At 41.5% G+C, this 16,323-nt stretch overlaps 1 protein-coding gene across 14 annotated transcripts in view; it reads left to right on the top strand.

Annotated features, from left to right (window-relative positions):
* Sei (seizure) overlaps positions 1 to 16,323 on the top strand; it is a 97,371-nt gene that overhangs the window by 55,328 nt on the left and 25,720 nt on the right. The window contains exon 1 of one of the 14 annotated variants that reach the window (XM_070312283.1): positions 12,279 to 13,765. The exons of the other annotated variants lie outside the window; for them this stretch is intronic. Coding sequence (XP_070168384.1) covers positions 13,502 to 13,765 — 264 coding nt within the window. The 5' untranslated portion in view covers positions 12,279 to 13,501. Of the gene's footprint in view, positions 1 to 12,278; positions 13,766 to 16,323 lie in introns of those variants that run through there. 14 annotated transcript variants of the gene reach the window in all.

Raw genomic sequence — 16,323 nt, 5'->3', positions numbered from 1 at the left:
GCTGACAAGTTTTTTCTTCTTCAAACGGATTTGTTTAAAAGCTCTACAAAAGAACCATATTCCCTTTACCTGTTTTGCAATAGCGCAATATAAAATACGTCGCGTTTAACGTCACGATGGAAGCTAGTTACGTCCGTAAATATCGTTTTAAAAATTTATTAATGAAAAAAATACAACATCTCAGATACGATAAAATCTTTGACGCAGCTGTGGCCGCTTTGAGTCATACGTGCAATAAAAATTCATGAGATTCAAGACCCAAAATAGTATCAGCTGTTCTTAGCGAGCTCTTTCGCAAGATTTCGAGAATTTGTGTACCCATGGAGATTATAACAGCCATGCGACGTAACATCGAGCAGCCAGTAATTAATAGCATCAACGAATGGCTAACGCGCCTCGCTCATTTCGTGGCGAATTCTCGATATCTCTCGCGGACAATGAATTCCGATACTTACCGTTTTAATTCCAATCGGAATTGCATAATTGTGTCGGAAGACCGTTACGAATGGAGGCAAACGTGGGAATAGAAGTAACACGAGAGTGACTAATTAATAACGGTAATTAATGGCTCGAGACAGCGCGTTTCGTTCCTAGGATAAATGTCTGTGCTATAAATTTCAGATGGAGTGATCGTAACGAATGAAATAGCACTATAATAAATCATCTTTTTGCGAAGATATCATTAATCAAACGAAAACAAAAGGATATTTTCTAGGATAGTCGTGTTTACAATTTTACAAATAATATATCAACTATCTTCGACTCATTCTTTCCATCGATTACTCCTCGCAAAAGCAGATTCTACAATATTAGCGATTTATCTACGTAATTCGCCGAGAATCTCGACGTTTCCTGGAATATTCAATCCGCTTGTTTACCGCGAAGTGAACAAGAATAGGATCTCGCGTCGAAAATATAGCATCCGGTCGCGCGAGATTTTCCGGAAGAGATCGTACCGAAATAAAGATGATACCGGAAGTACGGAAGTGCACACACACACACACACACACGTCGAACGGTGAAGAGGCGAGTCCGCTGTGGCTGGCGGATTGCCTGCAGCGAAAGAGGACGAAGGAAGAGCGACTTATCGGGGCGCACGCGTATCGAAACGAGAGGGATGGACAAAAAGGGTTGCGAGAGAGGGTTGCGAGAAATTCGCGAGCTTCCCGTTATAGGGCGCTCCGATCAGTGTCGCAGTGTCTGCGCCTTGTTCCGCTCGTCAGGTAGCTTCGTCGTCACTCCGTCCACATCCTCGGCGAAGGAAGATCGCACATGCGAACGGTGATAAGACCGTCCTACTTTCACATTCTCGGATTTCGTGGGGGGGGGGGAGAGAGAAAGGGGGAGAGAGAGAGAGAGAGACACACAGTCAGTCCCCCGCGCGATCAATTCGTTCAACGTCGCGCCCTCCGTGCTCGAGGTCCTCGAGACACGCGCGTTTTCCCTTCGTTTTTTCACTCAAGATTATGACAGAGGACCGAGTAGTAGCGACCAGTGTGGTACCCCACGCCGACTTAGCCGCGAGTGATCGGGATCGTTGACCAATCGTTCGCGAACGACGGTGCCTAAAAGATCGTTTTTCCCACGAGGGTACATCGTGCACTCACACGACACGTCGACGTGGTGGTTCGCCGGGGATCGCCGATGATCGCGAGGATCCACGTTCGAGGATCGCGAAGGTTGTAATCCAGGTAGATCCTCGCGATCTCTCGAGGCGACATACGAATACGAGACTCGGTTTTTCGGGAGTCGAAGAGACGCGAGATCGCCGATCGATCGGCCCTGAAAGTCGGCGGGCGAACCGTAGTACGATCGTGCGCCGACGACGACGAAGGAGTCCGGTCGTCGATGACGGCAGTGAACGCCGAACCGCGAACGGTGTGAACGTGTGTTTTGAACGAAGCTCCTCTTCCAAGTAGAAAATTAAAAAAAGTACAAATAAAAATATAAAATACTCGACAAACGGAGGAATTGCTGCGTTTATTGCATGCCATTGTTAAAATAATGTACAGTTTGTTATAAAGTGACTCGCGTATTTCACATATTAGAGACATCCATAAAAACATTATAATAAAAAAAAAAAAAGAAAGAATTTTCTTCTAGAAAGAATATAAATTCTTGCAAAATATACATACGTACATATATGTATATATGTATCTATATATGTGTGTGTGTTATACATATATCCATATATTGTTTTGAAATATCACACACACGCACACATACACATAACTTATAAATAAAATTAAAATTAAGATAATTATAACGTGAAAATTATTATTATATCAATTTTTAAGTTTAACAAGAAAGTTTCCGTTACGACATTTTTCCAAGCTGTAATTCCTATGACAATTTTTTATATCATGAATCGCTTTACATAAAATCCTGCGTAACAACGCGCGCAATCTTGGAAACTTAAAACACTCTTTAATAAACGAAAGTGAACACACCGACGATTCAATTCGATCGAAAGCGATAAATCACTACTCATAAGATTATTCGCAATCGATGCTTCGATGCAATCTGTACCAAGTAGCTTTAGCTTAGGCATCTCTCTTCGGCATTAGTCATCGCCTCCCTGCAAAATGCTTCAGATTCATTGCATTCTCGTTTAGTTATAAATTACCTAGAGACATCAAGTTTTGCCAAGAAAGAGTTTATCCAGAAATTTGCAATCTCAGAGAGGAAGATTTACGCAAGCCTCGCTTAATATCACGATTTGCGTAGATTCGCAAGAAATTGTACTTTAAGCTGCCCGCAATACGAGCGATCAACTTTGTAACGCGAGTAATTCAACTTTACGAGAGAAACAGCATGTATGTATGTGTCCATCCACGTGTACCTCTGCGCATTTACGTCACGCGTTGCGTACGGGTTGCACTGTCCGAGGAAAGCCGACAACAAAATGGCAACAATTTGATTAATTCGATTTCTCGTATATCAAGCTGTCAATGGTCACTTGCTTTCTATGGTTACGAGAAATTTCTTCAAAAATGTAAAAAGATATATTTAATGCAAGCCTTGCATTATTTCATTTTAATTCAAATAATTCATATATTATTATCTCTCTATTATATATTTCTGTCTCTTGTGTATTTATTAAACTATTCCTTTGTAATTATTTACAAAAAACATTAGCATTTAAATATCTCGAAAGTGATAACGCTTTGCGTATTGCAAACTCGCTTTATCCGCATGCTTTCCATTTTCAGTATGCAATTCATAACAACAATTAAATAATGCTTTATTCATATTGCCTTGATATCGTTGTCTAAGTTTATTACACGATGCGGTGAAAATTTCAATTAGACATTAATAATGTTATGGTCGAGTCAATAATTATATTGCATTATATCGTGAGAATTTTTATATATGCCTAATCTTTTTTCTTTCTAGCATACAATATTAATATATTTAAAATCAATTTAAAATATCGCTTTAGCATGATTTATGTATCGACATTTATCACGATTATTTAAGCTTGTTTAACATTTCTACGCAATTTATGTCTTTTCATCCATTTTTTTTTATTACTTTATTATCTCTAAGGAATACGATTTCCGCAAACGATTGCTAAAAATATTAGATTTTACGACACGCGCATTTCTGTTTGAAACGGCCGCATCGAAAAATTTTACAAATGTAAGAAATTCATATCGCACGAATTCGGTAAACCTAAAGATTATATCCAGTTTACAGCGAGAAGGGTCCATTCTCTCTTTATCGGCAAAATCGATAAGCTGCACTTGCGAGATATGGGCCAAGTGCCAAAATATTTTCTGACCCTAGAATCTCTCTTCGCGTTCGTAAAACCGCGACAGAAAACTCGTTAAGGAAAGCACGCACCAAGTATCCTAGAATTAATATTCCCCTCTCATCGTACATAAAGTATCCTAGAATTAATATCCTCTTTCACACACACTCACACAAATCATATATATACACACACACACACATAGACTTTTAATCGATTTATTTTTAACGGGAGAAGAATATATTAAATATATATTTATATATTATTTTAAAATAACACTTTATCGATATATTTTTTAATTATTTAAATTAAAAATATTACTTTTATTTTTATAAAATCTTTGAGTCAATTAGTTGAAGTTGAAGTTGCTTAGCTTCTTGGCGCTAAACTTATGAAAGAATCTGATACCCGTGGTAATCTCATTTTTCCACAAACTCATTTTCGCGATCGTGTAACATCGCTCTCCGGAGGAAAATTACTAAGAGAGAGCTTTTCTTCGCGCGAATTTGATTGTATAACTCTGATGTTGAAAATCAATTAGTCTTCACTGCAATTTGAAACAAACGAGTCCGAACTAATAACGTTCTCGGCGCGAAGATTAATTGCTGATTATATCGAACAAACCAGCGACCGAGATGAAGCAGATCCCTGCGGGATCAGTTCTTTTTCTTTTGACGGAGGTGTCGACGATGACAATATGCGTTACTACGATGTAATCGGCGAAGGTCGTAGCCACCAGGTGATCAATGACTGGCGTCCTTGTGTCGCGGTGGTAACGCTACCTCCGCTTACCCCAGTCCCTTACACCTTACACGTACATATGCGTTTGCAGGTGTCTGTACATGCGGGAAAGCGTGAATCACCTAGCAACTTGTCCCTACCATCTCTACCTCTTTACATTATTTCGCAGTCGGCTCAAGTTCCACTTTTTTATCGACGCCGAGAAAGATCGAAGTAGACAATGTCCGTGTGTGTTCAGACACGCGACAATCGCGGCGATGGTTTCGTAGAAATCAATCATACCTTGTTCGGGATCGGATACATTTTGCTAGACATATATTTCGCTCAGATATTCTATTTCGTTCGTTTCAACGTCCTCTATCTGTAGCACCTTTTATAAGCGTGTCATATGCTTTCTGCTATAATAATGATTTCCGAAAGATCTTGACTTTTAATGTTATCAATACTCGCTTAGCATAAATTAGAGATCGCGAATTGCAACGATGCAATTTACATCGTGTACCTTCTACCACGAGGTTCTTATCAAGGATGCGAATTGATTACGTCGCGCAAAATGTCGCTTTGCTCATATTATTTTTGCGCAATATTATTTTTTTACATTAAAATTGAGAAATATCTATTAAAAGATACAAAATTGAACGAAACTTGTGATATTTTTGATTGATTTTAACGGTTTAATATTATTATATGAAAAAGCATGCTAATAAAAAAAAAAAAGCCATCGTTTATACACACGCCTTCCAAGAAATATATTCTTACTTCTTATTCCGTTAAATGTCAAACAGTGAACGAGATTCTTTCGCACAATGCATCATTTTGCAAAGGCATTAAATTCAACCATATGAACATCGGGCAAAAGCTACAATAAATATCTTAGTGCACGCAAACACGCAATAACACGACGCGTTCGTTCATTGGAAATCTTGCCTCAGGACGGTAACATTTTTGACTAAATTGTAATATAATAAAAATATATTCTTTGCACATTTTGTATAATTAAAATATAATCTATACACATACATATTGTCGAATTGGTGAAACTACGTAAAAAGTAGCACATCTCCGATTTTATCGCCATTTAAATATGTTATAGGGGGATTCCTCTGAGTAATTCCCCGCAAGAAATAAATGGGGGACGGCATTAGTTTAAAAGATATAATAAAGTAAAGTTTGAGAAAGAAGAACCTCCCCTACGACATATTTAAGCGGCGATAAAATCGAAGGTGTTTCACCTTCGAATTTAAGAATTATGATTCTCTATAATTGAAAGAAACAATCGAAAACACAAAGTTTCTTTGTTTCAAGTTCTTATCTTTTCAAGTGAAATTTGAAAACCCGATCGACTTGATCGTAATCGAAAAATTTACTCGTTCAATTATTGACTTGAAAGGTACATTTCTTTTTTTCAGTTCTTATAACAATTAATAATAATAAATTGTTTGACAGAAAGAGATAAAAATATATCGCATGTTGGCGAACGAATGAAAGTATTACTATTTAAAATGCGCATAAGGGGACTCGTACGTCTTTCTAATACGCTCGCGGGCCGAAAAACTACAAACACTGCTTCATTCACGACAATAAATATATCTCGAGCTTGTTGCCCCGTCTTAAAAGCGTACATTTGAAAACTGCCGCGTTTTTACGAGCCATACGAGGAATAATCGGGAACAACGCGTCAAGAATCATCTTAAGAATAAGAGATACAAGTCAATTAAATCGCCAATTAAATTACTCGCTACGTCGCCAACGACCAGAAGAGTTGTGCAAGAAAGAGTGCATCCCGAAGAAAGCGAAGCGATCGTCTCGGATAATTGAGTCTAAAAAAAAAAAAGAGGGAGGTCTTCCAGATTGGTCTTCAAATCAACTCGTCGTCTGGCGGTGTTTTCTTTTTCTTTTTCTTTTTTTTGCATCGGACGAGGATCAAGGACTGTATTTATACACAAAGAATCGCTCGCAGGACGTCGAGTCCGAGTTTCGAAGCCGCTTGAATGCCCTAAATGAGCGATGCCGACGAAAGGGTAAACGACGGTGATCGGGAGTGGACCCTGATCAAGGGTTGCTGGGAGAGCGACAGCGTGAGAAGCGCGGCGGAAGAGCAGGAGGAAGAGGAGGAGGGGGAGGAGGAGGAGGAGGAGGCTGCTGATTCTTGTGAACTGGCGCCTCATAGTACGATGAGCGTGGGGGCTGGCAGGGTCGATTCCCCCAGCCCCCAGGACATTAGGCTGCTCCATGATCTCGTCGAAGACCTCAGCAAGGAGCAGGAGGAGAAGAACAGCAAGCCACGGGCGGAACAGGTGAGCCATGCATTATCGGAAATAGAGCGAAAGTATTGACGCTCTTGGGTTTGACGGACCTCGTTGCCGATAGCAACATTTGCTATCGGAGTCCGATAAGCAAATTCCCTGATTCTCGTTGTCGCGCAGCGAGGAATTGCGAGTAAAGTGCGTCTATCGCGCTTTCACGCTCGGCTCGGTTTCCATCGCCGCGATGCATTCTCGCAACTCCTTCCTCTGCTCTTGATTCCTTAAATTCTGACATATAATAATCTATGACATTGCAACTATGACTTTTTCGCAAAGTGGGTCGGCATATAAATCGTGCAATGCTAAGAGGCGCGATATATAAGATTGCTCTACATGCCATTTGTGAAAGAATAATCTTTATCTTTAAATATAATGTATAATGACTCTATATTCTTTTTCATCAGAGCATATATTATTGAATTTGTACACGTATCTATTGTATATTAAAATCATATTCCTCAGAAAATTTGATATGCGCCATCTTAATGAAATGAGAAATTAATCTCGTAAATAAATCATTTATATCATAATTTATTTAGAGAGATATACTAGGTATTATATATAATTTATTTGCCAAATTAAAATCTGGAACACAAAATGGTAAATATGTACTTGGAGTTTCGCGTACGGAATGTAGAAAACTTCTCGATGACAGACTTTTCTCGAGAACGAAAAGATCGCGCTTGTTGCAAGAAACGATCGCCTACAATTTACGAGTAATCCGACGTGAAGCGTAATGTGTCCTTCATTTTTCTTTCAATCGCACCGAACGAGCGAGCTTCGAAGATGCGCGAACTAGGTTGGCGTTTATCGACGATTCCAACGCTTTACAGTTTTCATCGACTAGCTGACCCGAATCGCGACAGAATGATTTAACAGTGTTTTAAAACGAACAATCGCGCTCGTGATCGATGATGCACGCGGCAAAGTAAGAAAGGACCTCCATCTTAATTTTTCTAATTCATTTTCCGTCGCGTTTTTCCCGCGAGCGATAAATTCTCGCCCTTCCCGTTCTCCGCTCGTACTTACGGGAATACCGACTAAAGTTTTCCATATTACAACTTTGTGCTTGTCGAGCGGCAGGAAATATCGTCTACCGGCTTTCAGAGAACGAGGACGCTAGGGATTAGACTTATCTTCTTCGTGAATTTCATATCCTCTCAGCGAACGCATCTAAAATCGAAGAAACAATAAAGCACTGGGGGGGGATTGGTAATATCTCCTTTCAAGGATACATTAAATTAATCTGTTGGAAAAATGTTCCTTTGACGAATAGGATTTCTTCGTTTCCGCATCGTACTTGACAAAGGAGATTGTTTTTTCTTGGAAACATGCGACGAGAAAAATTATAAGCTAAATAAAATCCTGCCTCGTACAAATCCTCTTAAACATAATAATGCGAAGCATTATTAAGAGGATTTTTGCAATTTATGACGGTTAATCGTCATAAATTCAACGATTATTGCGCACAATTGTTACTTTGCAACGAATTAGCAAAACGAGTTATTTTGCGAGAAAAATGAAACTGAAAAATTATATATCATATAACTGAATCATATATTAAAAATTAATATAAATTAATATAACAAATTTATATATATATATAATAAATTTGTTGTATTAATTTATATGTTAATTTTTAATATATATACAATATATATATAAAGAGAGAGAGAGAGAGAGAGAGAGAAAGAGAGAATACAATGTAAATAAGAAATCAACCATCACATGGTAAACTTTTTATTTTAATTAATATTAGATGAAAAGCAGAATAGAAGAAGATACGAGGATAGATTATTAATTAGATCATATTCGAACAATTTTCGAAATACAAAAGACAGTAATATTATACGGGATTACGCATTAAAAATGATATGACGACGTAATGGATAGCAGTAGCGAGAGGATAAAATATTGTAGAAAGGTTCGTTATGGCAAGAGATTTGATCGCCCGACTGCGTCGTGAATGCCCGCTGCGCAAAAGATGGAAAGCGAAAAACAAATAAAAGGGTGAAAAAAGAAGTGGCCGGTTGAACGAGGGCGCGGGACATGAGCTTTTCACGGCTTTAATCTCGCGTTTTTTCTCCGCTTTGCGCGTTTTTTTCTTTTCTTTTCCTCCGTTGACGAGCGAAAATAAAACGTATCGTATATATGCTGCATAGAGATCCCATTGACTGTGCGCGTAGATCGTTCATGGTCGGTAAAAATTTCGTTCAAATTTATAGCGTGTAACTTGGATAAAAGAACGTGAGGGGACCGATATATCGAACGAAAATCAATTGTTATCGAAAGGAAGGGCACATAGCTTTTTTTCCCCATTCAATGCACGGCTGTGCATCGCGACCGTTGAAAACATGGCGCTTATATGTATATCGAATTTTATAATAAATCGCCGCGATTGAAACTCGTAATTACTTTTATATAGATATAATATTCATATTAATTTTTTACAACAAATGAACGCCTGACATACGTCACGTACGACATGCGATTTCAGATACACATGTCTAGCAACGAGAAATCTTTTTATTTTTATTTAAATATTGTATGTGAAATATATTAATTTAATGAAATATAAGAAATTATAAAGAAGGAGAATGTGCAGAGAATTAGCCAATAATCGAATCTATTGTATCTACTCCATCTGCGAATATTGCAGATATAAAGAAAGACCGATCCCATAGAAAAGAATTTTTTCCTATGGAATCCATTGGATTATTCGATAGAATCGCGATCGAAATGTTTACCTCCCCTTTTCATTTCAATATCTCGGGAGAAGAATGCAATAATCAGAGAGCCTGTTATCTGCGCGATCTCTCGTATGAGCGCGCCTGACATTTGAACAATTGTATCTGGAAAGAGGAAGCATTTTCCATTCCGTGTCATCGTAATACGCGTTTCACAATAAGTCCGTGCACGAGCGCGGAGCGTCAGCTGGTGTCCCGCGTTCCGTTGCGCCGCGCAACATCGCGCATTCTCTCCGGGGGTTGATTCTCGCGGTTCCGGGCGTGCGTAGTGGCGCGGGTTGCGCGCGGCGATCGAAGCTCGGTTGCGAATCAATAAGGGGTCGAGTACAGGTGGGTCGTCGTCGACGACGCCGACGTGACGCGAGAGGAAGTAAGTCTCGACCGTCTCCTTCTCGGCACTGAAGGTCCGGTTGGTGGTGGTGAGCTTTCGCTCGAGGGTGATGCGAAAGGTATCCGAGAGGATCGCGGACGAAAGAGGCTGAGGACGGAAGATCTCTCTTCCCTCTCCTCCCTCTTTGTCTCTCGGTCTCTCCTCCCTCTCCCGGAAACGAAGACCGAGAAGTCGGAATGTCGGCCGGAACAAGGATCGCGACCGTCCGGAGCGCGCGAGCGTCGTCCCTCTCGTCTTAGTCACTCGGCCGTAGCGCGAGAGACTACTTGCCGGGGAGAGATGACGAGGAGAAGTTGGAGATCGCTGGAGATGGATGCGCGGCTGTGAGTCTCACCATTGTCGGATATAATCTCACTACCTGTTAAATATGTTTGACGCGCGATACATACCCAGTGACGACGATCGAACCTCGTGGGCGCGCGTACCTTGCCGAGACTTTGCGATCGTGTCTATGAACGGAGACATTATCCTTGAGAACTATCAGCTGTAACCGAGTACGGACTCGTCGAAAGTCGATCGTAGACACTGTCCGATCTGTGTAGATGAGCGATCGAGCGAATCCGGACGACCGTGCACCAAGAAGAAGGTTTTAGTGCTATAGATGCGTAATCTTTGTGAGAGGAAGAGGAATCTTCGCCGATCGCACGCGTTATCCAAGTGATAATTATCGAGCGTCATTGGGCTCGCATCGAAAGTATAGAAACTGTTTTACTTAGCCTTTTATAAGAGAGCACGCGCGTGACAGTCGCACTGACGTTTCATCCTGCCGTGTTGCGATTAATCTCACTCGGTTAAATTCTTTCCTTCAATCCTTAAAATCGAATCATCGTAAAATCGGAAGGGAAGGAGCATCCGAATATGATCATCGGGATGAGATATTCTTCGCAATTTACGATCTACACATGGTACGACACTCGCGAGAATCGATCACGCTCGATTTGTTCGGCCGATGCATCACCGCAGATCCATCTAAATTGATCGTTAAGGAGATTCACTATTCTAGAGGCTCTATACTAGAGGCTCTTCGTTGACGGGAAATTGGAACGTCCGTGTCGTCGCGAGACAGGATGTCGCTTCGCGCATCCGTGAAGGATTCCCAAGTATCAACCCGTGCCAAATTCATCGTGGACATGGACGAGGATGGACCCTTGTCTCGTGATTCCTGAATCTCCTCGAGGATCTAGGGGATCGAGAGGACTCGCTACACGAGCGTTTGTACCTGCATCGAATTTCCAATTGCCAATTGTTAATTTATCCCGCTCCTGTTTCGCTCCAGCCTCTCGTCCGAAACGAAGGAAGCTGAAGCGCCGAGTAAGAAGGGCTCTTTTATATTTCCATTGCGATCCCGAGGTTGCGCGTCGAGCCGAAATAATTTCGCGACAAAGATAATTATTACTTTCGAGATAAGCGAGAGTGAAAGAGAAGAAGAAAGAAGAGAAAGAAAAAGAAGAAGGTGGACCTCGAGACTGAAATTAAGACACTTATCTTTTCCCAGCTGAGGCTGTCGTCACGTTCCATCCATTATTTATTGCTAATTAATCGATAAATCAAGTTGACGCCGTGTCGCGAGATTTCTACAATGCGGCGATGGACGCAATTAAGTTTAAGCCAACAATCACATTCTTGTACGTTTTATATCGATATTTTGAATCGAGGGGAAAAACAATTTTTTAATTAATCAAACATATATCAGAGATCGTCGCAATAAAAGTTGTGGATGAGCCGATAGCGATATTTACGAAGTTTCGTTTCTAACGTCGCAGAGCACACACGTACATACATGTATTGTACAAGCGACCAACGATAATTATCGATAGTAATAATTCTTCTACGAGCACACAAGAGCGAGTTGACTAGGTAATTTTACGGATGCGCACACGTCCTAACAATAACAATGCACAATACTTAACGATTATAATCAAGCACAAATGAGAGTTTGCTTCGTCGAAATTATCGACTGGCAGATTTTTATTAACATAAGAGAAAATATAAAGAAGAATGAAATCGGAGTGAAAAGAAAGATCGAGAAAGAAAACCGAGAAGTATATACAGAACAGTTGTAACCCAACAGTCTTTCAAAGCGTCGACTTTTAAACTACGCTTCTTTTTGCAGCGCCTTGCCTTTTGCATTGCGAGACAGCAGATATCTAAATCGTTAGATAAGGGAGAGGACGGTGATCGATAACGATCGCTCGGATTTTAAAAATTTTATCGCTGCCTTAATCAACGCGAACGGTAACGATACCGTCACGAGTTCATTTGAGTCGATTCATTTTCGAGATTCGATAAACGGCTTCTGGTTACCGTCTATCGCAATTAATTAAACAACGCGAAGGCGATCGATCGTAACACAGTCACAGTTGACCCGTCGATTGTTGGGTCGGCATACTTGGCCAAGATTCAGCTGTTCAAGGAAAAACTGTCCAAGTCCCAGCCTCCGGGTTCGTCCCAATCGCGGGACGAACAGATAGCGTTGCATTCGGTGAAGGATCTATCGGTTGACAAACGACCGACGACTGCCAAGGTGGCCAATCGGCTGCCGCCGCCGGTGGTGATAAGGAGGAAGCAGATCCCCCCGCCGAGGGGGGAGGAAGGAAAACAGCGGGACTCGAGCGTCTCCGACGAGGGTACTAGTCGCGAGGTGTCTAACGAAAGATACATTCCGGGAAGAAAGGGGAAGGATCGAGGGCGGCACTCTCGTCGCGACGAATCGGGATACGAGGAAGAGGAGGAATACACTCGAGGCACGTTCGAGTTCCCCCTGGAGAATCGCGACGGGAATCGCGCGCGATCGGAGGTGGCCGATCGCTCTCGCGGCAAGTGGGGTTCCCTGCCAAAGTCCGCGTCGACGAACGGCACGGCGAGGGTTTTTGCCGAGGCGGTAGGGGACGGTGGTGGTACGACGGCCGCCTCGATCACGAGCTCGTCGTCGTACGAGCGCGACCTGCGAAGCCTGCCGTGCGTCCGGTCGTCGTGTGTCAACGGCAACTTTATCTCGGAGGCTGGAACTTGGGCCGATGGTATCGGCGGCGAACGACGCTTCGCCATCGGCAGCGGTATCGGGATAAGCGATAGTACGTCCTCGGATCTTCGAGAGGAGAGCGAGCTGTCGTCCGAGGAGAGGGACGCCCTGATCGAGGACGTTGCGAAGACGCCGTCGAGCGTCCGCCGCGACAGAATACCCAAGTTCGGTGCCAGACGAAGGGTCGTAGCCGCCTCCGGCTCCTCCGCTGCCAAGGATTATTATCCTAGGACAGCGGGAGACCGGCTACTCGACCCGAACGAAGATCTCCGCTGCGTTTCAGCAGCGGCGGCAACGACGGTGGAGGAAACGGCATTCGGGTCACTCGCGAGACAGCGGAATGTTCACGTGATCAACGAAACCGTCCACGTGATCAACGAGACGGACACCTATCCCGACAATCTTCCAAGATCGTCCCAGAAACCGACCTCGGCACCGACCACCCTCTCCCTCGGCAGGAAGCTCACGTCGTGGACGAAGGAGAGCAAGGATCTGCTAGTTAAATCGGTCTCCTCGGCAAACACGCTCGCCCCGACGACGATGACGTGCATAAAGTCCCCTCGAGCGATGTCGGAGCATCTCTTGGGGCAGCTCGACGTCCCGATCGCGCCTCCGACTACGGTCCTCGGTGCCCTCAGGGTCAAGGGCGGCTCGTTGAAGGAGGGAGACCGCAGCGAGAAGATGACGGACATACCGCGACAGAGATGGAGCAGCGTCAGGGTCAAAGGTGGCAGTACCAAGAGCCTATTGTTGGAGAACGGGGGTCCGCAACAAACGGCGCTCAAGGGCGGTTTGACAAAAGAGGTATTCCAAAGAAACGTCAGTCGCGTTGATTATTATTTCGCTCATTAATCGTAAATCGTTTCTCGAATGTGATATGCTCGCGATAATGATACATTAATCGTGCGTCTTGTATTTTATTCGATAGAAATGGAATACCGATAAGATTAATCGACGTCGCGATAGGGGTGAATTGTTGAAATATATTTATATTATAGACTGATTTTCTTTGAGAGAAGAACACTCGAGAGTCGCTGATATTTTTATTATGATCACGAAGATGTCACGTGTAAACGCTAATAAAACGATTACACAGATACATAGAGAGAATAAAAATTCGAAGGTAGCGGCTGACATTTTTATGTGACCCTTGAAACATTAATATCTTAAGATGTACACGAGCTATTTTTGCCGATGCATCGATCGCGATACACACCTACGCAATGTTCACCTCTGACATGAGGGGGATTTTAAACCAGCCGGTATCGTGCATTTTATTGACGCGGATAAGAATGATATACACTTTGTTCTCTGATATCGTATATATTGTACATATAGATCGTATATATGTTTCTGATGTAAGAAACTTTTATTCTAGGTGACTAAGTTTGTAAATGTCATCTCTCTTTCTCTCTCAATCTGTTAAGCGAAAGTATTTTTACAAGTATTTCTGATTTCGGCAAGTGTAGCTTAAAAAGAGAATTTTGGCAAATCGTCGAGATAAATTAATAGATTCATCGATCGTTAAATATTAATCGATCCGTGATAGATTTTCGTGTAATTTTACTCGGTTATTCTTTAATTAATAAATTTCCTGCAACCATATCTTCCTTTCTCATATGGCGATCATAATTTCGCGGTTAACAATATGTTTGTTTTTTAAATACTAAAAAATATTTTATCTTTCTTTTTTTTTTTTTTTTTATTGAAAATAAAAATATTTTGTCATTTTGTCAAAATTTATTGTTATATTTTCGCCAGACATAAAAGATTAACGATATGATTTTGAGAAAGACTCGTTGAAAAATAAATGCGACGTTTACGTTTCATCTATATTTCTGGCCTATTCTCTTCAATCGATAATTCAACTTGTCGAATATTTCCCCGACGAGTTTCTTCGATTCGCTTAGTCAACACTATTTTCTGGCTCACGGGGAAGACATTGTTTACAAAGAAAAAACATCGTTGACGATTTCATATTACAGGCTAGTTATGGCGAAGAGGATAAACATCGCATTACTATCGCCTATCCCTCGGTGGTGTTAATGCTATTTTCAGACTACGCATATGTGCGTGCGATGCATTCTCATAGGCTACTGTCTCGACGGAAAACATCGATCGTTCCCCTTTTATTGACAAACCCGCGACATTTCCAAATATCATAAATGAATAAAATAGTAATAATAATTGAAGAATTATTGCGAATGTTTTTATCATTTCATTATCGTGTACGTTTATAGATTCATTTCTAGGAATATCTCGAATCGCACGTGATTTATTCCGAAAGCTTTCGACTCGTGGTTAATTGCAAATCGCGCAGCCTCGCATTCAACAATTCCATGCTAAATTCTGACTTTGTACCTTGTACTCGACAAGGCTTTACAAATGAAAGTGGCAATCGCGAAACGTAATGTACGAAAAAGCTCCCTTGACGCGCTGACCGAGCGAACGCGCCTTTATGCGATCCGTCACGCCGATCTAGAAAACTGGCAATTAGTGCAGTCGTACAATTTAATTTAATGACTAGCGCATTAGCACATCCCTAGGTTTTCTGACAAGCTGTTAAATTAATTGACTTAAATGGCCTTTTGACGGACGGAGAATCCTCGGCAGAAGAGCCTCGTGTGATCTGCGAATTAATTGCCACGCGTACGGGATCATCGTGCAATGATAAATGGAAGATAAATCATCTCCCTTCTCGATGGAAGACACGGATACGATTGCGATAAAAGGGATCGATAACGATTTACCTCGCGCGCAGCTGTGTAATTATATTATCGGATCGACGACAACATGATCGTTTCTTCGAGAACAATGGCAGACGAGGAACGTCCGAAGCATCCCAGATAGCTATATAGATAGATATATTCTTTAATTATTCTATTTATTTAGCGTCAAACATATACTATTTTGAGAGAATTCTTACAGAATTATTAAGTATGAATCTTTGTAAAATATTCTCGTGTCAAAAGAATATTTTATAAATCTGCTTAGAACATTTAGAACGATCTCGTTTTGAAGTGCTACGCAAGATTCATAGATTGTTAAAGAAGTAGCTAAAGAAGTGAAACGAGATTTCTTTAATCACGATATATTATTTGGCAATAGTAGGAAAGAAAGATATATACGAAGCGATTTTTCTTAATTAATTAAAAGGCAGAGGCGATATTACGGTGATTCGTAAAACGATCGTGGACGGATTAAACTTGTTTGTAAGGCTCGCGCTTTTCGCCTGTAAAACGGCACACGGTATACGAGACATTCGAGATGCCTGAAAATACATTCACGCTTGCCTGCTTTCAGTAATTGTATTTTACGATGAACAGACGCAATATCGCACTGCCTCTGAGAAAATATACAAT

This window comes from Polyergus mexicanus, unplaced genomic scaffold, assembly GCF_030449975.1.
Source record: "Polyergus mexicanus isolate NDT 795.1 unplaced genomic scaffold, iyPolMexi1.0 SCAF_22, whole genome shotgun sequence".
Lineage (NCBI taxonomy): Eukaryota > Metazoa > Arthropoda > Insecta > Hymenoptera > Formicidae > Polyergus > Polyergus mexicanus.
Note: the sequence above shows the minus strand (reverse complement) of the source record. Positions and strands in the feature narration are given on the sequence as shown.